General features: G+C 44.9%; 1 protein-coding gene across 3 annotated transcripts in view; it reads right to left on the bottom strand.

Annotated features, from left to right (window-relative positions):
* Nucleotides 1–921: 921 nt before the first annotated feature.
* The window catches only part of HSD17B2 (hydroxysteroid 17-beta dehydrogenase 2), a 99,254-nt gene continuing 73,641 nt past the window's right edge, over nucleotides 922–26,534 (bottom strand). For 2 of the 3 annotated variants that reach the window (XM_069552541.1, XM_069552543.1), the window contains 3 exons: nucleotides 22,749–22,934; nucleotides 8,916–9,053; nucleotides 922–1,340 (listed from right to left, as the gene is read on the bottom strand). In XM_069552541.1, the coding sequence (XP_069408642.1) occupies nucleotides 979–1,340; nucleotides 8,916–9,053; nucleotides 22,749–22,934 (686 nt within the window). In that variant the 3' untranslated portion in view covers nucleotides 922–978. The remainder of the gene's footprint in view (nucleotides 1,341–8,915; nucleotides 9,054–22,748; nucleotides 22,935–26,534) is intronic. The other variant, XM_069552542.1, reaches the window with a different exon arrangement.

Below are 26,534 nucleotides of genomic sequence, written 5' to 3'. Positions count from 1 at the left end.
AGGGCAAAGTAAATGCCGTCTCCCTTCCAGTAAGTCCTATTGAAACTATGCAACTCCGATTGGGACTCAAACCCATTGTCCTTTTTTTTTTAAATTTTTATTGACTAATTTTGGCTGCCTTGGGTCTTCATTGCTGCACACGGGCTTCCCGTTGCAGTGGCTTCTCTTGCAGAGCACAGGCTGTAGTGAGCGCAGGCTTCAGTAGTTGCAGCACATGGGTTTAGTTGCCCTGTGGCATCTCACGTGGGATCTTTCCGGACCAGGGATCAAAACCTGTGTCCTCTGCAATGGCAGGTGGATTCCCAACCACTGGACCACCAGGGAAGCCCCTCAAACCCACTGTATTTTAATTGAAATCACCCAGCTGGTCTCAGGACTTCATGAAGTTCGGGTTCTTTATGTCTCGTAGCAGAAGAGTGATAGGTAAAAAGCAGATTTATTGAGAAAGATATACGCTCCACAGACCGAGTGTGGGCCATCCCAAGAGGCTTGGAGAGCAGCCCTGAAATATGGGGCAGTCAGTTTTTATGGGCTGGGTGATTTCATAAGCTAACAGGTGAGGAGTAGGAGGGTCACTCCAACTGTTTCAGGGAAGGGGTAAGGATTTTCAGGAATTGGAGCACGGCCCGCTTTCTGGCCTTTTATGGTCGGCTTCAGAACTGCCCTGGCACCTGTGAGTGTGTCATTTAGCTAATACATTGCGATGAGTGTCTGTCTAATGAGGCTCGATCCACTGGGAGTTGAATCTTCCAGCAACATAGGCCTCATTGGTTCTAACCAGTTTTGGGGGGGTTTTTTTTGGTCATATGCTCAATGGCGCTATCATTCTTTTAAAAGTTGTGCCCTGTCCCCTTCCCTCCTGTCTCCCTATTCAACCAACAGAATTCACAGGGGCTGCAAGGTAGGAAACCACAACTTTAATGAGAAGCTTGAGATTTCTTTTTATTCCAAGACGCTTAACATTTTCCACTGAGTTGCCTACATAGCCTCATTCTCCCAGTTAGATGTGCTTAATACTCTTGGCATCTTCTTATCGTAGCTATGTATTTTTCTGCTAAGATAATCAAATATGCCAGTAGGGCTGAAGGAAGCAAAACAGAGCCATGGATAAGACAATTTCCCCGGCGCATAAAATGCAAAGGGGCTCTGAGCAGAGATGGCATGCCGAACGTCCAGGAGCACTGGGGAGATGTCCGGATCAGTGCAGGTTTTCATTAACCTGAGAAGACTACGTTCGCTAAGGATATAGTCCTGGCCGTAGTCCTCTTGCACTTCAGGGGAAAGGTTGTCCAGGACAGTTCTCTCCAGCGTCTCCCACATTTGACTCGTGCCTGAGATGTCTGAGATGCAAGAAGAAAAAAAAAGAGAGGCTCAGATGCTGGGAAGGCCAGAACAGGCATGTCCTACCCTTAACTGGGAAGAAGGCTCTTGTGAATTGGCTTCTGTCAGGAAGGACATTCCCAAATGCTTTTTAAAGTAAGTGCTTTGATTTTTATTTTTTAAAGATTTTTGGATGTGGGTCATTTTTAAAGTCTCTACTGAATTTGTTACAGTATTTTTTCTGTTGATGATGTTCTGATTTTTTTTTTTTTTTTTTTTTGTCAGAGAGGCATGTGGAATCTTAGCTCCCCCACCAGGGATTGAACCCACACCCCCTGCATTGGAAGGTGAAGTCTTAACCACTGAACCTCCAGGGAAATCCTAAAGTATGTGCTTTATAATGGCAATTCTATTCTTTTAAACAGGTATACAGAACAGGGCACAGAGGACTAGGTTTCCACAAACTGAACAGCTCATGTAACCAGCAGCTAGACCAAGAAAAGGAAAAACAAGCCAAGGCTCCTTTCCCAGGAGCAACTGTTCCAATGAACAGAATAGAGTTTTGCCTGACTTTAGATACACGCACACATGGGTAAATTATTGATCTGTTATACTATGATGGCCGTTGAGATTGTTTTCAATTTGAGGCTCTTACAAATAGTGTTGCCATAAACATTCTAGTACGTATCTTTTCATGACTATTATATACAATATAAAATATCATATATATATTATCTGTGCCAAGTCACCTCAGTTGTGTCCGACTATTTGCAACCCTATGGACTGTGGCCAGCCAGGCCCCTCAATCCACTTTTAAAAATATAGCAGTAATGCCTGTGTATTAAGTTAAATCTATGACATTGGGAATTCCCCGGTAGCCTAGTGGTTGGAATTCCAGGTTTCCACTGCCATTGCCCAGGTTAAATCCTTGGTCAGGGAAGGTCCCAAAAGCCTTGCAGCCAAAAAAGAAAAAAAAGTTAAAAAATAAATAATTTTGAACATGATTTTATCTATTTAATAAATATAACTTTCATTTTAAACAACACATTAAAATTGAACACATAATGATATGTGGTTAAATATATAACCATAATTTAATACAGAAGTAAATTCTTGCTTATTATAGAAAATTTAACAATATCTATGTGCTGTGCTGTGCTTAATAGCTCAGTCATGTCCAACTCTTTGTGACCCCATGGAGAACAGCCCACCAGGCTCCCCTCTCCATGGAATTCTCTAGGCAAGAATGCTAGAGTGGGTTGTCATGCCCTCCTCTAGGGGATCTTCCCAACCCAGGATTGAACCCATGTCTCCCTCATTACAGGCCGACTCTTTACCATCTGAACCACCAGGGAAGCCCAAGAATACTGGAGTGGGTAACCTACCCCTTCTCTAGGGGATCTTCCTGACCCAGGAATCAAACCTGGGTCTCCTGCATTGCACACGGGTTCTTTACCAGCTGAGCTACCAGGGGAAGCCCCATAATATCTATGCTAAGTCGCTTCAGTCATGTCCGACCCTGTGCGACCCCATAGACAGCAGCCCACCAGGCTCCTCTGTCCCTAGGATTCTCCAGGCAAGAACACTGGAGTGGGTTGCCATTTCCTTCTCCAATGCATGAGAGTGAAAAGTGAAAGTGAAGTCGCTCAGTCGTGTCCGACTCTTCGCGACCCCATGGACTGTAGCCTACCAGGCTCCTCCGTCCATGGGATTTTCCAGGCAAGTGTACTGGAGTGGGTTGCCATTTCCTTCTCCAAATAATATCTATATATTTACTTTAAAATATAATTTCGATGTCTGCTTATCGTATAAATAATGAATACTAAGGAAACGCATATTTTTAAAAAATTAATTTCCTCTGAGGTCACTCACAGTTTTCTGTCATCTTACAGTCCCTCCTACTTCATGAACATATACATGTATGTTTGACTTCAGCTTAATTTCATTTCGTTTGTGTTTTCACAAACAAAACACAGAAAGGATCATACTATATGTGTTTTCATTGGAAAACATATAGTATGTATTTTTTTGTTTGTTTGCAGGTTTTGTTTTTGGTCGCCTTGCTTAGTAATAAATCGCAGACCTGCCTCCTGGTCAATGGCTCGAGGTTTAAACCAGAGCTGCAGAATTTTCCACCGAGCAGTTTTTAGTCACTGCTTCTCAATCAAAGGACGACACAGTTGTTCCTAGGTTTCCCCATTTCAGGCAGTGCTGCCATCAACAACCTTGTACAATATATCCTTGTGTTTCTCACCCTTTACTTCTTTTTTTCTTTTTTTAAAATTAATTGTTATTTTTACTTTATTTTGCTTTACAATACTGTATTGGTTTTGCCATACATTGACATGAATCAGCCATGGGTGTACATGAGTTCCCCATCCTGAACCGCCCTCCCACCTCCCATCCCTATATCATCTCTCTGGGTCATCCCCGTGCACCAGCCCCAAGCATCCTGTGTCCTGTATCGAACATAGATTGGTGATTCGTTTCTTACCTCATAGTATACATGTTTCAATGCCATTCTCCCAAATCATCCCACCCTCGCCCTCTCCCACAGAGTCTAAAAGTCTGTTCTGTACATCTGTGTCTCTTTTGCTGTCTCGCATACAGGGTTATCGTTACCATCTTTCTTAATTCCATATATATGCATTAGTATACTGTATTGGTATTTTTCTTTCTGGCTTACTTCACTCTGTATAATCGGCTCCAGTTTCATCCACCTCATTAGAACTGATTCAAATGTATTGTTTTTAATGGCTGAGTAATACTCCATTGTGTATATGTACCACAGCTTTCTTATCCATTCATCTGCTGATGGACATCTAGGTTGCTTCCATGTCCTGGCTATTATAAGCAGTGCTGCGATGAACATTGGGGTACACGTGTCTCTTTCAATTCTGGTTTCCTCAGTGTGTATGCCCAGCAGTGGGATTGCTGGGTCATAAGGCAGTTCTATTTCCAGTTTTTTAAGGAATCTCCGCACTGTTCTCCATAGTGGCTGTACTAGTTTGCATTCCCACAAACAGTGTAAGAGGGTTCCCTCTTCTCCACACCCTCTCCAGCATTTATTGCTTGCAGATTTTTGGATTGCAGCCATTCTGACTGGTGTGAAGTGGTACCTCATTGTGGTTTTGATTTGCATTTCTCTGATAATGAGTGACGTTGAGCATCTTTTCATGTGTTTGTTAGCCATCCGTATGTCTTCTTTGGCGAAATGTCTATTTAGTTCTTTGGCCCATTTTTTGATTGGGTCATTTATTTTTCTGGAGTTGAGCTGCATAAGTTGCTTGTATATTTTTGAGATTAGTTGTTTGTCAGTTGCTTCATTTGCTATTATTTTCTGCCATTCTGAAGGCTGTCTTTTCACCTTGCTTATAGTTTCCTTTGTTGTGCAGAAGCTTTTAAGTTTAATTAGATCCCATTTGTTTATTTTTGCTTTTATTTCCAATATTCTGGGAGGTGGATCATAGAGGATCCTGCTGTGATTTATGTCGGAGAGTGTTTTGCCTATGTTCTCCTCTAGGAGTTTTATAGTTTCTGGTCTTACGTTTAGATCTTTAGTCCATTTTGAGTTTATTTGTGTGTATGGTGTTAGAAAGTGATCTAGTTTCATTCTTTTACAAGTGGTTGACCAGTTTTCCCAGCACCACTTGTTAAAGAGATTGTCCTCACCCTTTACTTCTTTAGGCTACTGTCCCCAGAGGGTAATGATCTGGTCAAAAAACAGGTATATTTTGAATTTTAATAGCTACTGCCAGATTACTTTCCAGAAAGGTTGTAGCAACCCACACTCCCTCCTGCAAAGCGTGTGGTTGCACAGGGGTTGCTGTGGGGGTGAATCTTGTTTGCCAGCCTGGGTGACTCTTGGATATCAGAACAGTGAGGGAGCCTGGCTAACCCAGTTATACTCAAGGAAATGCAAAGAGGGTTTCAATCGCTCATTTGTTTTCATGAAGGCATGACACCCTGACACCCATACTTAAAGAAATGATTACCCTGACAGTTACCACTCTGGGGGCTTCTTTGACTTGGAAAACATGTTTGCATGAACTATCGTTCCTCCAGCTGCTTCTTCCCTAGTCTCTGCTCTCACAGACTAGGGGGTTTCTTTTCCTCTCCACTTCTTCCCTCTCTGGACATCACATGGACATTCTAATCATTCTTGCACCTGCCCTGCCCACAATCCCCGAAGCTATGTTTATTGATGACAAAGCCACCAGCCTTTGATCAAACTTCATCTGCCTCTTCTGACATACAGTTGCCCTTCCCCTACCATTTTGAGGCCATACACAATAAAGCTGTTAAGATGACCTGGTTCCAAATCCAAACACTAGCTCATCTCAGCTCTGGCTGAGAAATTCCTTAACTCCTGAGCCTCAGTTTTCTGCCTACGAAATGGCACTATCATGATGCCTGCCTCGTGTGTGCCCAGTGGCTCAGTCCTGTCGCATCTTTGTGACCCCCGTGGACTGTAGCCCACCAGGCTCCTCCCTCCATGGGATTTCCCAGGCAGGAATACTGGAGTGGGTTGTCATTTCCTTTTCCAGGGGATCACATAAAATCTTAAAATGTGCTTGGAGTGCAAAATGTTCTAGCTATTTTTATTGCAAGGGACCCCTAAAATCTGATGCCTCCTTGAATGTCTTCAGAAATTGTGTGTCCCTAAAGATCCCTTTTCTCATCTCCCAATTCAAATGTCATTCTCCAAACATAAGTCCTCAGCCCTCTACCATCTGGCCTCTTGCCTTTAGAGAGCCCAGCAAATATCAGCTTTATTTTTCATTTTATTTATTCTTTTTGGCCCCACTGTGTAGCATGCGGTGGGATCTTCCCTGTGATCAGGGACTGAACCTCAGCCCCCTCCGTGGAAGCATGGAGTCCCAAGCACTGGACTGCCAGTGAAGTGAAGGGAAGGGAAAGTTTCTCAGTCGTGTCCAACTCTGTGAGACCCCATGGACTCTACAGTCCCTGGGATTTTCCAGGCCAGAATACTGGAGTTGGTAGCCTTTCCCTCTCCAGAGGATTTTCCCAACCCAAGAATTGAACCCAGATCTCCTACATTGCAGACAGATTCTTTACCAGCTGAGCCATGAGGGAAGCCCAAGAATACTGGAGTAGGTAGCCTACCCCTCCTCTAACAGGTCTTCCCGACCCAGGAATCAAACCAGGGTCTCCTGCACGGCAGGCAGATTCTGAGCTATCAGGAAAGCCCACTGGGCCACCAGGGAAGTCCCCAAATGTCAGCTTTAAATTGAGAGCAGCTTAGTTTATGATATAAAAGAACCAGACACTACACCAAGGGATCTGATTTCTAATTCCCCACCATTGTGGTGTCATAGACGTCCATGCTGGAATATCTGTTACCCACCCTACAGCTGTGTCCTCGCCTGGTGAATGATGTCGATTAAACCTACCCCTCAGGGCTATGATGTAAATTAAGACATATACAGAAAGGATGGGAGTAAAATTGGAATCATAATTAAGGGAACAATTTAGAATTATCCAGTAAAGTTGAAGATAATGAAAATCTATGATCCAGTCATCCCATTCCTGGGTATGTGTCGTAGAAAAAATCACATACACACACACATACACCACAGTACGTGAGCCAGGAGCTCCACAGAATTGTTCACAAGTGTCCCAAGAAGAAAGAAAGAAAGAAGAAAAAGTTGCTCAGTCATGTCTTTGCAACCCCATGAGCTGTGTAGCCTGCCAGGCTACTCGGTCCATGGAATTCTCCAGTCTAGAATACTGGAGTGGGCAGACATTCCCCTCTCCAGGGGATCTTTTCAACCCAGGGATCGAACCCAGATCTCTTGCATTACAGCCAGATTTTTCACCATCTAAGCCACCAGGGAAGTTCAAAGCAACCCAAATATCCCATTGATAGTAGAAAAATTTGTGGCATATTCACAGAATATGACACAGCAATGAAAAATGGATGAACTACAGCTATGCAGAGCACAGAAGAATTGTGAAAACATAATATTTTGTGAAAAAAGACACAAAAGATTACATCCATGTTGATTCCGTTCAAAGCTCAAAAACTAATAAAGGCAAACTATTGTTTGAGGATGCAGGCATGCATGGAACACTGTCAAGAACAGCAGATAAACAATTGTTAGAGAAGGTACAGGAGGTTAAATGTTGCGGGAGGAGAGAGCCAAAAGTGGAGAGGACCGTATGGGGGCTTCTGGGAGCTGGAAATGTTTTGTTTTTTGATCTGGATGTTAAGTGCGCGAGTTTCTATAACAATTTACTAAACTGTGTATATGTGATATATTTCTCAGTTTGAAAAAGAAGATCAACAGCATCGAGAAGGAATGTATGGAAAATGGCTAGTGCCTGATAAGAGCAGCTGCCCCCAAATGCTAGTGATGACAATTTCACTGGGTCCTTGAAACAATCACTTAATTGCAGGGCTGCTGTCTGGTCCATAGTGCATCCTACATCTCTGTGTTGGAAGTTTACGTGGGCTGTGTCACCAAGCCCTCAAATCCCCTGCCAGTTAATCATTCTCCCCTTTTCCACTAGCTGTCGGGCAGCTCTCCTCGCACTGTCTCCCAGGCTGTCACATTTGGCATCGTCTCTGACCCATCCTCCTTCCCCATCAACTCCCCTCGACTCTTCTCCCCACCCAGAGAGTCCCTCCCCAGACTTCACCTCCCCTCCACTCCTACACTTCTGGTCCCACCTCTCAACCCAGATGGGCCACGTGTCTTTCCCCAGGTTTCCATCCCAGATGAACCATTTCACCATCTTCTGGCTCCTCCTGGACAGCTCTGGGAGACTCCTGGCTGCCAAATACCTCAAGACAAAGTTCTGCTTTCCTTTTCAATTTACATCTGGTGCATTTGAGTTAATATTCAGACCTCTAGGGTTTGTTCTTTAGCGTGTTAGGCATCCCTCTCCCAGTGTGTGGTTTTTTATTAGACTTGCTCTTTTACATCTTCGCCTAAATCACCAATTAAATGCTTGATGGCCCAGAACTAAGGACTCAGCCATGAGGGGTCATTTGCCTCTCCCTAGAGTCCAGAAATTCAGCAAGAGGAGAAGAAAGGACAGCCATCTCCTCCCGGGGTAGAAGGAGGCAGATCATATCCATATCCTCCAGAGAGGACGAGGTGGTGTTTGAAAAAATACGTGACATCAATATAATCATGGGTGTGAGGAGGCAGGGGAGCAACTATAGATTGCAAAGCCGGGCACTCGGCCATCAGTGCTTGAAAGAGGGGCTTCCCAGTTGGCGCTAGTGGTAAAGAACCCACCTGCCAATGCAGGAGAAGTGAGAGATGGGGGTTTGATCCCTGGATCAGGAAGAGTTTCTGGAGGAGGGCATGGCAACCCACTCCAGTATTCTTGCCTGCAGAATCCCATGGACAGAGGGGCCTAGCAGGCTGCAGTCCCCAGGGTCACAAAGAGTCGGACGCAACTGAAGCGACTGAGCGCGCATACTCACTTAAGAAAGGCCCACCCATTCCAACCCTATTTTGGTCCACCGCTAATAGGTTTGATTTGACCTCTGTCGGAACAGAACCTCTGTCAGAATCTCTTCCAGAATGAACACTTCTGGGCTCTTGGGCTCAGACACCTACTTGTTTTGAAGCCTCCGGGCTGGATGACAGAGACTTTAACTCCCCATTTGGACAGCTCTTGTCGAAGGATTGATGAAAACATGATCAGAGCTGCCTTGGATGAGCCATAAGCTGCCATCTTCTGCATTGGAACCCCTCCTAGGGAACAACGAGAGGAAGAAAAAAAAAATCAGGTCTGAGGTTTTTATTTGTTCATCCACTAAGTTTTTAGATGGCACCTACTTCATGCCAGGAGCTGGTATTAGCAATGACTAAGGCAGACAAAGAAAGACAAGGGCTCCCAGTACCCAGGTGAGCGTGTGTTCCTGGTCACACTGTTGTCCGGCTTCCTCTGCGTCTGCTTTCCACAGCTGTTCCATCACAGCTGGTCCAATGACAAACCAAGTGTAAGGCTCAGTCCCTCCCAGCAATTAAGCGAATGTAATAAAGAGCGTCTGCCCAACCCCTGGCCTTCCGGTTTGGCCAACCTATGTTCTGAGGTCCTGGGTGGACATATGTTGGGGTAGAATGGGCACTGCTCACTCCATTACTGTACTTGTACTTGGGCTTAACACATTGCCGCAAGGAGTAACAGACACCACAGGGAACTGCGGGACATCTCTGTAAGAGGGTATGACCTGTCAGAATGGCCATCATCAAAAAGACTCTGCGTAATAAATGCTGCAGAGAGAGTTTGGAGAAAAGGGAATCCAATTACTGTGGACAGTGACTGCAGCCATGAAATGAAAAGATGCTTACTCCTGGGAAGAAAATTGCAGCCCAGCAAAACTGAGGGGCAGGGAACATAGGCATTGAAGAGATACCTAGAAGAGCTAATATCAATTAGCATTATTCTTCTTACATGATTATTAAAGCTCTGGTCTAGGATTCCCCTGATGATCCAGCTATTAAGACCCCATGCTTCCAGTGCAGAGGGTTCAGGTTTGACCCCTGGTGGGGAACCTAAGATCTCACAAGCCAGGCGGTGCAGTCAAAAAAAAATTTTTTTTTAATAAATCTTTGGTCTGGCTCACATAACTTCCTTTTGGGAAACACTCTCCCTTATCCCTCTGTCTTTGCAGGAAGGCCGTCAGTCAGAGGTACTGTCATCATTAAGACAGGCCAACTGGCCAATCATATCTTGCATCCCCTGGCTATGGAGACTGGGTTGGGGCTGTGCATGTGACTTCAACTGAGCAGAGTCCTGATATAGATTGTGGAAGGGAGATAGCTTTATCATTTATTCCTGGATATCTACATGTGATAATGGTGAAATATCAGAACTCCTGGGGCTGTTTTGGTCACCACCTCATGGAAGGTAAGCATAAGAAAGTGGTGACAAGCGAGTTCAGGAAGCTAGAGGTGGAGGGTTGTGGACTGAAATGGAGATGGAGCTGGGGGAAGAGTTATGATGACCTTGAAGCTTGTTTGCAACTGTCAGTGAGCTCATAAACTCCTACTTCCTTCTTTAAGTTCCTTTGAGGTTTGGCCCTGTCACTTAAAAGAAAGAGTCCTGAAGTTTAACTAATGCAATTTCAATACAGAATCTGGCATCAAATATTAAGCTCTGATTCCTGCTTGCCACATATTTAAGCTGCTTCTTATTGAAGTGATTGAATTAAGAGTTCAAAATCCAATTCCTTCCTTTGACCCGTGAGAAAGGCCAAAGAAGCTAAAGCAACTTGTTCAAACTCTCAACCCAGTTTGGACAGTTAGACTTGTCATTTCTTCACAGTTTTTAGAGATGAGGTATGCGTGGCCAGCTGGAAGGCAGGTTAGCAGAGGGCAGCAGTTAAGGGCTGGCTTCTGGAGCCAACTGTGCCTGTGTTCAAAGTCAGTTAAAGTTAGGAAAACCAGTTCATGTTTATGCACCTGTCTTTTGATCTGTAAACTAGGAATAAGGGTAATACGTGTATCACAGGATGGTTGTGAAAGCTGAGTGAATGTTTGGTACAAAACAGGCTCCCTAATAGACCTTCCTGTTATTTGCCCAGGCACTGGATTGTTTGAAAGCTCCCTCAAGTGATTCCAGTGGTCAGATTTGGTTGTTAAATGCTTCTCAAGAACATCTCTGAATTTTTTCCATTTATTTCTGTCTTCTGGACGTGTAAATCTTAATACAGCTTGGGACCTGGGAAAACCGAGGTTTATGTTTCGGTTGTAGAAGTTGTGACTCAGAAGTTGGATAGTGACTTGGCATTGTTGTCTTATCTTTGATCTAAGTCTCAGAGATGTGGGTGGGGGCAGGGGGAGAGCAGGGGTAAGGTATGTTGTGTTTCAAGAGTCTGAAATTAAATCTAAGGCTATGCTGGAAGAAAGTGTTTCTTGTTTACATGTTTGGTTTTGATTGGTCTTCAGCTGTATGTGCCTTGGTCAAAATATATTTCCCTTAAATTATGTTGACTGAAAGCATATCTTAAAATGCATTCTGTATGATTCCATCTATATTACATTCTTGAAATAAAATTATACAGATGGAGAATAGATTCGTGGTCGCCAGAAGTTGGAGCGAGAGTGTGGATATGGTCCTGAAAGGGATAGCTCAGGGGATCCTTTTGCTGAAACATTCTGTATTTTGATTCTGTTGGTGGTTTTAGAAATCTATGCATATGATGAAACTGCACAGAATTACACACACACATAAATGGGTGCAGATAAAACTGATGAAGTCTGAATAAGCTCTGTGCATGGTACTGATGGTTTTGATGTCACACTATAATTACGCAAAATGTTATCTTTAGGGAAGGCTGAGTGAAGGGCCAACAGGACTTCCCTGTACATTTCCTTGCAGCTTCCTGAGAATCTATACTTATTTCGAAATAAAAAAAATTTTTAAGGCATACTCTATTTAAGACATCTCAGGGAAAGAGAATTGCCTAGCTCCCATGTAGGTCTTTGGATGTACCAAGATCGTAAGGTCTGTTAACATTTTGGTAAATAAAACTAAAAATGTAGGTGTTTTTTTTTTTTAAAGCTTGTCATTGGAGGCCCCTGGATTTCCCTGGTGTCTCAGTGGTAAAGAATCCGCCTGCCAATGCAGGAGATGTGGGTTTGATCCCTGGGTTGGGAAGATCTCCTGGAGAAGGAAATGGCAACCCACTCCAGTATCCTTGCCTAGAGAATGCCATGGACAGAGGAGCCTGGCAGGCTACAGTCCATGGGATTGCAAAAGAGTTAGACATGATTTAGCAACTAAATAACAATAAATAGGAAGCCCCCAAATCAAGGTCTGGCTAATCTGAAACCTAAAAGATGAGCCCCCTAAGCACACCAGAGTGTGAAACGTTTCTGCTGAGGCTGTAAGCAAATTTAAAGTGACAGTGCACTTGTTTGTCACTCCATCCCACATGCACCCCCATCACATACGTGGCTAACGCGAAAGCAAAGCCTTGCCCTTAGAGGGATACTCGCTTAAGAGATACTAAAGTTGAATGCTGGGGTTCCTGTCAATGGATTCAAAGCAGCCAGCGCTGGTAAACTGCCCAGAATATGGGGTGACCTGTTATTAAGCAACTTAATGGAACACCCAGGCAACAACAGAACTTGTTTTAACCATCTGCATACAAACCTATGGACTATTTTGCTGCTGCTGTAGTTGCTTAGTTGCTAAGTCATGTCTAACGTTTTGCAACCCCTTGGACTGTAGCCCATCAGGCTCCTCTGTCTATGGGATCTTCCAGGCAAGAATACTGGAGTGGGTTGCCCTTTCCTCCTTCAGGGGATCTTCCCAACCCTGGGATCGAACCCTCATCTCCTGCATCGGCAGGCGGAATCTTTACCACTGAGCCAGCAGGGAAGCCCCAGGGACTCTTTCCATCCTTCACAACTGCAAGCCAGCTATCTCCCCTTGGTGGAGCCACCAGGAGTGCAGCATCCCACCCCCTTCTAAATCTACCAGTCTCCCCTCCCCAGTCTTTCTGCCTCGGGGAACTACTCAGTGACTCTGTTGTCTGGCAAAAACAAGCTCCGCACTCACTTTTGTCATCAGCCTGGGGTTCCCTGTCTTGGACTTCATGGTGTAGAGGGAACCTTGAAGTTTCAATCCTGCAGCTTACAGAACTGTGAGGCCTTCCCCGACCCCCACCCCCACCCCCTAAGGAGGGGCTCAGTCCTAGTCTTTGCCTGACTCATTTGGTGCTGGACAAGCAACAAGGTTAGTAAGCTTTCTCTCAGTTCTAGCAGTCAAGTGCTCTTGGGGTCCTCTAAGGAAGCACAGGGCCTCAAAGGCTCCTCATATGCACAACGATCCACACCTACCAGATCATCTTTTTCCTGACCGAAAGCTAACACACGGCTTTCCAAGTGGATGTCCTGTAACACAGGGTGGAATAACTGCGACTTTTCAGCCCGAAGCTGCATAGGTAGGGCGTGATACTTTGATTTATAATAAATGTGTATTTGGTCATGGCTGTTGTTTCTGGCACTGGGCTTCTAAAGCCCCGGGAGCTTTCTAAGGCAGCGGTCCCCGGCCTTTTTGGCACCAGGGACTGATTTCATGAAAGATGATTTTTCCACAGACAGGAGGTGGGGGGTGGGGATGATTTCAGGATGATTCAAGCACATACATTTATTATGCGCTTTATTTCTGATCTAACCCCGCCACTAATCTGACAGGAGGTACTAGTCTCAGGGCTGGCTGTTGGGGACCCCTGCCCTAAGGGGCAGGAGCTGCAAAGGTTAGAGGAGATTTGTCGTGTTAATGAGGCAACCAACAAAACCCTCACCTAAGGGTGGGGCTAGGCAACCCACAAAACCCTCACCTAAGGATGGGGCTGGTGGCCACTGGATTCAACCTTGTGATTAGAGGGCTGGAACTTTTGGTTTTACCCCCACCTCCATCTCCAGTGAGGGGAGAGGGGAGATTGAGATCAACCATCAATGGCTAATGATGTAGTCAATCACGTGCTCTAATGAAGCCTTATGAAAGCCCCAAAGGAGGGGGTTGGGAGAGCTTCCAGGTCAGTGACCACATGGAGATTGGCTTTCAGAGAGCATGGAAACATCTCACCCTTTCCCCATGCCTTGCCCTGTGTAGCTCTTCATCCGGCTCTTGATCTGTATCCTTTAATATCCTTTGTAATAAACCAGTAATCCAGTGAGTTGAGCTGCTCTAGCAAATTAATCAGTCCCAACAACGGAGTAGTTGGTACCTCTGCTCTACAGCCCATCAATCAGAAGCACAGATGATAACCTGGCTTGTGAGCAGCACCCACTGTTGGTTTGTTTGCCCCCGTGTTTGCCTGATATGTCCTTGTTTGGTAACCTGGAAGAGTGAGAATTTACAGCAAAAGACCTCGGTACCAACCCTCATTCCATTGCTTACCAGCTGGATGATCCTGGGCTGGATCCTGGGCTTAATCTAAAAGGAATTAGTCTCTGGATCTTGCAGATAGATGTTAGAACTGAATCCAAAGTGGGGATGGTGGGGGGTAGTGGGGGTTGGGAGGACAGTCCTATAGCACTGAGCCCTCAGCCAGCGGGACCTGATGCTATATCCAGGTAGAGAGCGTCAGAATTGAGTGGCATCGCAGGCACCATGCTGGTATCTGAGCATTGCTTGTTGGTGTCGGGGAAACTCTTCTCTGTGATTTGGGACCAGGCGCAGGACACATTTATAGGGGTACCAGGGTCCCATATCCACAGCAGCTTTCTCATTCTCTAATTATCTTCCCAAGACAGTGCTCATGACCTTGTCTCGGGAGAAAGTAGTGAGGGCTCCCAGCTGGTTTCTGCTTCCTCCAAGGTCAAGTGAGTCAATTCAACTAACAAAGTCCAGGGAATTCCCTGGCAGTCCAGGGGTTAGGGCTTCCCTGCTGAGGGCCAGGGTTCAATCCCTGGTCAGGGATCTAAGAATCCCCGCCTCCATCCTCCTCCCCTAAAAAAGGAACAAAGTTCATTACGACATTGCACCTTTCCAACTCAAGAACACAGACCAGGGCTTCCATGGTGGTCCACTGGTTAAGATTCCATGCTTCCACTGCAGGGGTCACGGGTTTGATCCCCTAGTTGGGGAAGTTCTGCATGCTACGAAGTGCAACCAAAAGAAAAAAAAAAAAAAAGAACACAGACCAACCCAGGAGAGGTAGGTTTGCTTACCTCGTTTAGGTATGGATAACAGAAATTTGAGATTAAGAGCATCTCCCCAGTCCCTGGGGATTTAACAGACTGTTCAATAACGAAAGGAATATCTAAGACCTTGTTCAAAGTGTGATTGAGAAGCAGTGGCAGCAGCTGGGAGTCTATTAGAAGTGCAAGCCCTCGAGTCCCACTCCAGACCCACTGAATCAGAAATTCTGGGGGTGAGAGCAGGAATTTTTTCTTACTGTGATAAAACACACAAAATGTAAAATTCACCATCTAACCCTTTTAAGGTGTATAATTCAGTGGCTTTTAGTATGTTTACAATATTGCGCAACCAACAGCACTGTTTGGTTCTGTATTTTCAATGCCCCAAAAGGAAACCCCGTAACCATTTAAAAGTCACCTTTCACACCTTTTCCCTCCAGGCCCTGAGAACCACTCACCTGCTTTCTGTCTCTATGGGTTTGCCTGTGTTGGACATTTCACATAAATAGGACTGTCCCAACATGTGGCCTTTTGTGGCTGGCCTCTGTCACTTAGCACGATCTTCTCAAGGTTCACCCTTCAGTGTATCAGCGCTTTGTTTCTTTTTGTGGATTAATAATATTCCACTGTGTGGACAGACCACATTATGTTCATTAGTTCATCAGTTGATGGACATGTGGATTGTTTCCACCTCTAGCTATTGTAAATAACGATGCTATGAAAACCTGTGTACAAGTTTTTGTTTGAACACCTGTTTTCTGTTCTCTCAAGTACACACTTAGGAGTAGAATTGCCGAGTCATACTGTAACTCTATGTTTAATTTATTGCTGCTGCTGCTGCTAAGTCGCTTCAGTCATGTCCGACTCTGTGTGACCCCATAGACGGCAGCCCACCAGGCTCCCCTGTCCCTGGGATTCTCCAGGCAAGAACACTGGAGTGGGTTGCCATTTCCTTCTCCAATTTAATTTATTGAGTAACTGCCAAATGTTTTCCACAGAGGGTGCACCATGTTACATTCCCACCAGCAATTCAGGAGAGTTCCACTTCCTCCACATCCTGGCAGATCAAGTGTTGTTTTCTGATTTTTCGTGACGTCACCCTACTGGGTGTGAAATAGTACCTCATTGAAGTTTTGGCTTCCTGTCATTGTTTTTAAGTAGCCCTCTTGCTGATATTAATGCATCCAAAGTTTAAAAAACATTGTCCAGGGATGAGTAGCATTCACGTAGGAACTAGTTACGAAATACAGACTCTAAGGCCCTCTCAGACCAATTCAGTCAAATCCTGCATTTTAACAGGGCCGCCCAAAGAGCAGAGTCATTGGGAAAGACCCTGATGCTGAGAAAAATTAAAAGCAAAAGGGGACGAGGGCAATAAGGATGAGATAGATGGCATTACCGACTCAATGGACATGAGTCTGAGCAAACTCGGGGAAATAGTGAAGGACAGGGGAGCCTGGCGTGCTGCAGTCCATGGGGTCACAGACAGTCAGACACGACTGAGCGACTGAACAGCAGCATCAATCAGGTGATCTCCATGCACAGTGTTTGAGAAGCACTGATGCAGGCGACAGCCCTCAGCTGCTAACACTTCCTCATCATTGCTTAAACATACTAGAGTGAGGGTCTGTGGTTTTCCTGTTTGTTTCGAGGTTTTTTTGGCCTCCTCCCCATTTTTGCCTGGTATCTCCTTGTTTGGTAGTCAGGAAGAGTGAGAGAAACACAGAATCTGGAGTCAAAAAACAGACATAGGTACCAACCCTGACTCAACTACTTAGCAGCTGGATGATCCTGGGCTAGAGTGTTCTTGATCTAAAAGGGATTAGTCTCTGCATCCTGTAGACATTAGAAATGAATGGCTTCAAGTATGTTAGCATCTAATCAAACTCAGCATGAAGACGTTCACTCCATCTTGCTCTCCCCCCTCTCCCTCATTGTCCTATGCTTGCCCTGGCTAGTTTTAAGGAAGTAGATCTCATCTTTGGCTTCCTCTCACATTACTGAGCAGCTGAGACTGGCTGAATGATTTGCCAGATGGTTCCCTTAAGGCAGCTAGTTCGGCAAGGGAAAAAAAAAAAACAGAAATCCAGGTATGATCCCATAGTCAATTTCTACCGACTTGGGCTTCCTGGTGGCTCAGTCAGTAAAGACCCTGCCTGCAGGACAGGAGACACGGGGTTCAATCCCTGGGCTGGAAGATCTGCTGGAGAAGGAAATGGCAACCCACTCCAGTATTCTCGCCTGGGAAACCCCATGGACAGAGTTGTCTGGCGGGTTACAGTCCCTGGGGTCACAAGAGTTGGACACAACTTAGTGACTAAACCACCACATGGACTAAGTCAAAATGAACTCAAGGTTGGATCTGCCGATACCTAGAATTTGTAGACTTGTAAGACTCTCTGTGAGGCCAATGACTTGGGCAAAGTTTTTCACGCATTTTTAAACAGCTTGATGTGATGGGTGTCAACAACAAATTGGCACTTGCCAAGATCGTTGCGAACAACTGAACAAGGGCATTCACCATCTGCCTCGGTGGAGGCTGAACCCTGCACTGTTGCAACTGTTGACCTTTAACACCTGCCAAGGGAGTTCAGCGTGGAGTAAGGCACTCTGTGCCCCTGAGGGCATGGGCCTTTAGATAGATGTTTTAGGAACAGATTTTATAAGCTCAATCTTTGCATCTCCTCATATCTAGAAAAGCAATAAATCCCTTCATGGTGACATCAGATCCTCTTGACTAGCAGAAACCTTTTTGTAAATGAATGCTTAATGGTATTGAGCTGCCCTCTTCACCAAAACCTTATACATTAGCCTTCCCCTATTACCTCTTTTGGAACAGTCTCTCAGAACTATCTGAGGTGCTGCCTTCCGGGCTCCAGTCCTCATTTTGCCCGCAATAAAACTCAACACGCAACTCTCAAGTTGTGCATCGTTTTAGTGAACTTGGGCAACCATTACTACCTCTCAGTAGAGAGATCCCTGTTGCTAGAGTGACTCCTACAACTGTGCTAAGTGCTCAGAACCCACAGTACATTTAGTTCCACAGTTGAGACCGGAAATTCTCAGCTGGGGGTGATTCTGCACCCCAACCCCACCCCCAGGGGACACGTGGTAATATCTGAAGGTTTCTCCGCACTGTGGGTGGGTACTACTTACATCTAAGGAATCAAGGACACGTGTTGCTAAACATCCTACAGTGCATCAGACAGCCCCCCACAGAAAGAATTAGCCTCCCCAGAAATATCAGTAATGTGGAGGCTGGGAAATGCTGCCTTAGACTCGGGTGCTGTGTCACCCTGTCACGACAGAAGACGAAAGGGACCCATAGACAAGTGGGGTAGCCTGCCCTCAGGTCACCCAGCTAGTTTAATACAAGAGCGCAGTTCAGAGCACAACCGGCTCAAAATCCCTGAGGCCTGTGTCGTTTCGATAAGGTTTGCTTTTAGCTGTTCTCACTCAAGCACAGCTTGCAGCATAACACAGGTATTTGCTCTGCAGTTTCTTAAGAGGACAGCTGGCCAGAAAGGACCTCAGACCTCTCAAACATAAAGATTTTTCACCTGCCCTTTGTCCCATCAATCAGAGAGTCTTCTCTCACTTCCTTCAATCCTTGGTTAAATATTTATCAAACTGCCTTGCCGGGATTTAGGTTAAAGAGCCATCCTATTCTGAGGGAGGAATGAGAAACGAACTTGCTTACAGGGTGGGGGGAAATGTCCTCCAGGGTAAATTGTGGTCAAATCTGGAAGTAGTAGCCTATTGGGCTTATCTGCCCAGGAGCTATAGTGTGTGATAGGGAGCAGCAGGATGAAATGCCATGAGTGTCACAGTCAGGCGTGGTGATGCCAGCAGAGGGCGAGATGAAAAGCCACAGGGGCGCACAGAGCCAGCCTCTTCATGGCAGATGGCTTTCGAGTCTCTGACTCTGCTACACACCAGGTTCAAGGCTGACGCTTAAATCCATGTCATTTCATCCCATCTCACCATGGCCCTAAGAAGCAACCATCATTTTTATCCCCTCTGTAAAATGCACAAGCTGCAACTCAGATTCAGAACTTTGTCCTGGTCACTCCACTGTCAGCGAGAAAGACAGGCTCAAAACCCACCTAATTTATCCCCACTCAGCTTCCTGGCTTTCTCTCCTTTTTGAAACCTGATTCTACCTATATAGCTACATGCTGCCTCTCTTGTTCTCTCTTTCTTGTTGCTTTCTTTGGAGAGGGGGAGATGTAGGAGGAAGAGGTGTATTCATAATGTGATCGACTGTTGTGTGCATCTCCTGGTGAAGTCTTTAAAGAAGCAATGTTTCTGCCCTGCCCCAATCCTGGAACTTCCTGTCTACAGGAGTGGTTATACTGACCCTCTTTACACCTGGGTATGCGGGTGAGGCTAAAGCTTACAGATTAGTAGGCAGAGGAACATGGTAGAGGTGATCCTTTGGGAAAAGTCTGTGACATGATGTTAACACAAGATCCTACCTAAATCAGTGGGAGAGGCAGTGATTTGGTACATCAGAACATGGGACCAAAGTTCAATTCCAGTTCTAGCTGGAGGGTTGGTTTATATAACTATTCTGAAACTTGATTTTCACAACTGCAAAAGGAGGAGACTAATACTTTGCAGGGTTGTTGGGATCATATCTCTGATGGCATCCCCAAAATGCCTAAAACCTAATAGTTGTTTGTGTAATTGCTAAGTCATGTCTGACTCTGACCCCATGGACTATAGCCTGCCAGGTTCCTCTGTCCATGGGATTTTCCAGGCAAGAATACTGGAGTAGGTTGCCATTTCCTTCTCCACAATGCCTAATGGATGCTTCCTAATAATTATTACCATCTATTAGATATCTGCTATATGCCAGGCACCGCTCTAAGTACTTTAATATCAGTTCTATTGGTCACAACTGTCCACCTTCCAACCACTCTTTGACTCTGACCCTCTGGCCTCCCTCTTATAAGCATTCTTGTAACCGCATCAGACCCACCTAGATAACTCAGGATGATCTCTGCCTTTCAGATCCTTGACTCAATCATACCTACAAAGTCCCTTTTGCCAAGTAAAGTCACATGATTCAGGTCCAGGGAATCACAGCATGGATATATTTGAGAGATCATTATTCACTACCAGACCACTTGTCTATTCACAGTGTCCTGAGACACTGTCTTTGGGGTTACTTGCTATGCAGCCTTGGATAAGTGGAACAGAGTTATCAGTTCCAGCTTAGCTCCTCCTGGCTGAGGCAAACTTCCATGATAAATCTACATGAGATTCTTGTCATGCAGAAGGTGGCCTAGGTGCCAGGCTCAAGACAACCTGAAGGGTCAGGGCAGCCAGGAGCTCCGGGGAGAACTTTGGAGAACACTTATTAGTGACTGGCGCTCTCTCTCTCGCCTTACCTCCATCTTCAAAATGAGAAAAAGACCAGCATGTACTCCCAAATAAGTACATTTTCCAAAATTACTATTACATTAGCTTTGCCAAGAGACTCATCACCAAGCTGTCATCATCTTGGATGTTAATTTCTGTGGATTAGTGGTAGGCTATATGCGGTCTTTTATACATCCCATGACTTTTCTGATTTTTGTGTTACAGTCTAGCTTCTTTTTTCCTTGCTTAAAATCTCTTCCATTGTTCTGCAAAACACTCATCAGCAAACTGCAAAGAATTCTGCTGAATTCCTCTGCTCCTTGTCGATAAGGTAGACTGTATGCGTGGCTTAACATCTTTGGCTCCTGTCTTCTTACAAACGCCTGTGCTATCAGGGACACATGCTTCCTGTCTGCTCTGATTTCATGCTACTGTTCTAACAACTTTATAAAATACCCTGGGTGATTTCTGAGTCCTGTAAATGCACCCACTGCTGGGTTTTCCCTGAAACATAAGGATTCGGAGCTGGGTGTGATGAAGGAAGACTCCACACATCCTGGTGGATGGAGTGAGAGGCTCCGGTGGGTGACTGGCTGAGAGCAAAGGAGAGAAAGGCACAGGGATAAACAAACCAAAGAAAGCTCGAAGCTCTGAAACCTAAAGACCAGCAGATGAACAGAAAGAAGTCAAGAGAGCAAACTTTTGAGTTGCTGCTAGCGAGTGTAGCTTCAAACATGTTGACTTGAGGATGATGGTAGAATAATGGAATGGAAATAATTAAGGCTAGGTGTAAAGGTTTTGCACGTCTAGTGGTGAGAATAGGAGTGAGATGTGTGATTTAATACTCAAAAATGTTCCTCTAATGGAAACATGTGATAAGTGAAAGTGTTAGCAGGACTGTAGCCTGCCAGGCTCCTCTGTCCATGGAATTCTCCAGGCAAGAATGCTGGAGCGGGTTGTCATTCCCTTCTCCTGGGGATCTTCCTGACCCAGGGATTGTGCCTGGGTCTCCTCCATTGCAGGCAGAATCTTTACTGTCTGAGCCACCAGGGAAAGTAGCAATGTTAGCAACACACTCAAATAACTGTAAAGCTCAAGGAAGTTGCTAACTTAGAACCAGGGAAGAAAATATCCGGGACAATATCAATTGTCTTAAAAAAAAAAAAAAAAAAAGACCTTCCCCCTTGAAACGTAAAGAAACCCAAATCAGACGAACAAATAGTTGGACTTCTACTTTTCTTTTTTTTTTTAATCTTTCTCAGAACCAACTGATCTACCAGTGAAGATCGGCATTCCTCTATGCAAAGACGGGATCCTGGAGTTTAGAGCCCACCCTCTAGGCTTCCCACTTACCCATGCAGTGACTTCCCCAAACAACCCCCTGGACACCACTCAAAGCCTACTAAGGTTCTGAGGAACCCCAGTTTGTAGGTTTATCATATATAGCCTTTACTATGCTGAGGTAGGTCCCTGCTATGCCCATATTTTGAAGAATTTTAATCATAAATGGGTGCTGAATTTTGTCAGTCTTTTTCTGCATCTATTGAGATTATCACATGGTTTTTATCTTCCAATTTGTTAATATGGTGTATCACATTGATTGATTTGCATATATTGAAGAATCTTTGCATCCCTAGGATAAACCCAACTTGATCATGGGGAATGAGCTTTTTGATGTGTTGCTGAAATCGGTTTGCTAAAATTTTGTTGAGGATTTTTGCATCTATGTTCATAAGTGATATTGGCCTGTAGTTTTCTTTTTTCGTGTTGTCTTTGTCTGGTATCAAGAATCCCAGTTTGGAAATATCTATTCTAGGAGAAAGAATTTGACATCACCTGCATGAGCATTTTTTCATGGAAGGGAGATGTTAAACCCTTGACTTGTTAACTATCTGCCCTTTGAAATGGAGAGAGATGAGAAATGTCACACCCTGTCCCAACTATCTTGAGATTGCAAAACGATGGGAATAATCTTATGGAAAGTACTAGTTGGCAGCCAACAGAGATACGCAGCACCGACAGTGCCAAAAGAGTGAAGACATGTGCCTACTCATTGTCCATGGAAGGACAGAGAGTGCAGATGCTGGGAGGCTGGAAAACACAGGTCCTCCCTCGGTCACACTGACGTGAACTGTATGCAGGGTTTCCTGGCCAGATCTAGGGAGCTTATGCATTAGCAGTCACGCTGTGAGGATACGTGAGAACCCTAAATCCCCAGTAATGAATAGGTGAGTTAGAAGAGAGGCAAGAGTCAGTACCAGGAAGGTTTTGTACTAAGACCAACGGCAAACACAGGATTGGACTAATCTTCATCCAGCCCTGCATGAGAGTCCTGTCTTCTTGTTCAGCCCACAAAGAATGCTACAAGCTGCATCTTGTAGGACTGGCATCCATGGCCTTGTAGGGGAAAGGCAAGCTCACCTGCCATGCTGCTGATGTTCACCAGCCTCCCCTTGGATTTTCTAAGAAGAGGCAGAAAAGCCTTCGTGACTTCCACGGCCCCGAAGAAGTTCACGGCCATGCATCGTTTGTATTCAGTCATGGGAATGAGTTCCCCATCGGTTGGTAAGCCAAGGACTCCAGCATTGTTGATCACAGCCCACAGTCCTGAGGACAGAAAGGAACAACTCTGAGATGGGGCAATAACAAGAGAGTGGGATGATTTTTAATCCTTCAAGCTCCTAAGTCAAAAGGACCCATTTGAGACTTGAGATCTGGGCAAGAGATCACTTCAACTCTCACACCTTTGTCTTAGGGTTTTCCTGGAGGTCCAGTGGTTAAGACCTCACCTTCCAATGCAGGGGGGTGTGGGTTCAATCCTTTGTTAGGGAACTAAGATCCCACATGCCTCATGGCCCAAGCCGAAACATAAAACAGAAGCAATGCCGTATCAAATTCAATTAAGAGTTTAAATATGGTCCACATTTTTTAAAAAGCCTTGAAAAGGGAAAAACCTTACTCTCCTTGAATACTTGTGAAATATTAAGAAATGGTTTTATGGAGGTATATTCTTTTGCCTCAAAGTTTATTCCAAGTCTGCCTCGAGTTTCTCCCTCAAAGGAGTATGTGGAGACAGAATGATATCTCTAGGACATGCAGATTTAAGACAATGTGGCTTACCTGCAGTGCAACAAAACAAGATTCTGTCTTCCTTTTCCTTTGACTAGAAAAGTTCCCCTAGTACAGGGAAACAGGAAAACTAGGGCAGAAATGCCAAGAGCTAAGAAGACTGCAGAGTCCTTGAGCTCTGCTCCCTTCCCCAGTCAGCCTGAACCCCTTGACGGACTGAAATCACAAGGAGAGCTTGTTCACACACAGGTGGCTAGGATCCAGCTCCAGAGAAACTGATTGGGGATGTCTGGGGTGAGGCCTGACAATCTGCATCTCTAGCAAGTTCCCAGGTGATGCTGACACTACAGGCCTGGACTTCATTTGGAGAACCAGTGTCCACAGCTGGTGATTTTTCAGCCTTGACTGCACATTAAAATCATCTGGGGAACTTTTTAAAACCCTGACACCCAGGCCATACCACAGCCAATTAGATCAGCAACTGTGGGGTAGTAAAGAAAGGGGATCTCAGCATTAGCCATTTTTTAAATTCCCTACATAGATGATTCCAGTGTACAACCAAGCTTCAGAGTCATTGCCCTAAATGGCAGGAGAGTGGTAACCCAGAAACTCCACGTGCTTTGTAGGGAGGAGGGTCTGGAGCACAGGTGAGTCACCTGGGAGAAACAGAGGCAACAGGATCTGGGGCATGTTCTGCTAGATAGACCTGAAGCAGATTCTCTGAGTTCCCTGAGCCACTGCAGTGTTTAGACCAGTGGTTCTCAAGGCATGGTCCAGACCAGCAGCAACAACTGGGAACTTGTTAGAAATGCAAATACTGGAGCCCCATCTCAGACCTGCTGGATCAGAAACTGATGATCAGAAATTGCTGTTGAAGCTCAGCATTGTGACATAACATGCTCAAGTGTGAGCTGCATGCCCATGTGTGAGAACCACAGGGATATAGAGGAGCAGAATGAGGCTCCATGCTAGGAAAGGCACAGAAATGGCAGCAAACACCAGCCCTAACTTCAAAGAGGCAAGTAGCAGCCAACCTGCATGAGGACTGGACAGAGTATTGGACATCTCAGCAGAGTCCAGCATGAAGCGCTGGCCATCAAAGATGTAATGTCCCGTCCCTAGGAATTTAAGATGCCACCCTGGGGAAATGAGAGAAAGCTCCAAACGACTGACATGGTTTTCACCATGTGGCTCAAGATAGAAATTGAGTTGACTTATAGAAAATAAAGTTACATTTCTTGCACAGCTGAGTTGGTGGTCTGACATTTACATGCAGTAATGACTGGGAGCTGTAAGTGAGAGGATGCCTGGCACACAGTAAGAGCTCTACAGCTATTAGGAGGTTGGTGATAGGAGGAGAGGATGCCTCCAGCTAATGCCTCCAAGTGATGGTTTTAATTGACTCAGCCTGATGCATACCTTTGACCAGTCAAACATACAGGTAGCAGCTTGAGAATGCCCTGTGACAGGGACCAGAAAACATATCCTGTAAAAGGCTGGATAGTAAATGCTTTAACATTGCAAGTCCTACTCACTCAACTCTGCCATTACAGTGTGAGCAGCCACAGCAATCTGTAAATGAACGGGAGTGGCTGCGTTCCAATAAAACAATAGGGATGTTGACATTTGTATCCCATATAATTTTTATGTGTCCAAAAAATCTTCTTCTGATTTCTTTTAACCATTTGAAAATATAAACATGATCCTGAGTTCACAGGATATACAAAAACAGGTGGCAGATCTATATAATAATCGATATATCTTTATAAAATACTCTTTAAATGACAAAGTTAAAGAGATAGAGAGCAGGTTAAGGATGAGAATATGGCTCTTCAGAGGTAACATGAGAGCGTCTGGTGGTGATGGAACAGTTCTGTATTTTGAGTGGGGTGATATTGCACAAAACTACACATTATGAAATTGTGAGCAAGCACACACACACACACACACACACATGCACTTGCATGTATAGCTGATGAAATCTGAATGAACTCTGGGGATTACACCAATGCCAGTTTCCTGGTTTTGATATTGTACTATAGTTACGCAAGGTATTAACAGTGGGGGAGACTTGGCAAAGAGTGAATCTACTATTTTTCAAAATAAAATATTGAAAAAAACAAAGAGGCAGGGCCACAGCTTGCCAACTCCTGCCATAGAATTCTAAGCTGGCCAATAAACCTATTATACCCGTAGGGCTTCATAATAGTTTTTTAAAAATTAATATTAATAACGAACAAAGGGATTCCCCGATGGCTCACGTTAAAAGAATCCACCTTCCATACAAGCGACACAGAAGACACAGGTTCAATCCCTGGGTCAGGAAGATCCACCTGGAGAAGGGCACAGCAACCCACTGCAGTATTCCCGCCTGGAGAATCCCACACACCAAGGAACCCGCCAGGCGATAGTCTGTCACGGGTCACAAAGAGCCAGACACGACTGAGCACGCAGATACCAGGGCAATAACGAACAATGTGTTCATCCCAATTTTAAAATCTGCTATGTAGGGACACCACACAGTTGCTGGCCCTCTTACAGGAGCTGAGGTTTTCTGGTTTATCCACGTGGCCCAGAGGGTTCTTTAGCAAACATCCTTCTTCGTGATTTTAAATGAACCTGTTCTACTGCTCCACTTTCTGTTTGACTTGAGAGGCTGAAGTCGAGAGAGACCTCGAGAACAGGTAATTCTGTATTGGTGTTGAATTGGTATACTGGTAACTCTGCCTCAGTAAGGACTGTTCTCCAGAACACAGGCCCCAAAACAGCATGCAAAGTGTTTTCCAAATGCTCACACCTTGGAAAGCATACTGATTGGATCCTTTCATCCCAGGACACTGACATTGTTATTAGCATTTCAAGAAGTACTTCTTTATCATTCACTATGACCAATACTGTCCCGCTGGGCCTCTCTAGATGGTGTTTATTGAATATCTCCTAACAAGATACCATCAGGTCAATAAAAGGGACAGCAAAAGAAAAGGCCAGGAAAATGACCTTTCTAGAAAACAACTATATTAGTTTCTTTTTTTCTGGGTAGATCAGCTGTGAAGAGGATATAAGGAGGAAGTCCTTGAGGTCTTCATGGAAAACCCCCAAGTGAAGCCAGAACAGGAGAAAGCAAAGCTGATTAAGAGA

The sequence above is a fragment of the Ovis canadensis genome, chromosome 14, assembly GCF_042477335.2.
Source record: "Ovis canadensis isolate MfBH-ARS-UI-01 breed Bighorn chromosome 14, ARS-UI_OviCan_v2, whole genome shotgun sequence".
Taxonomy (NCBI): domain Eukaryota; kingdom Metazoa; phylum Chordata; class Mammalia; order Artiodactyla; family Bovidae; genus Ovis; species Ovis canadensis.
The sequence above is the reverse complement of the archived record's forward strand: the minus strand, read 5'-3'. Positions and strand labels throughout refer to the sequence as shown.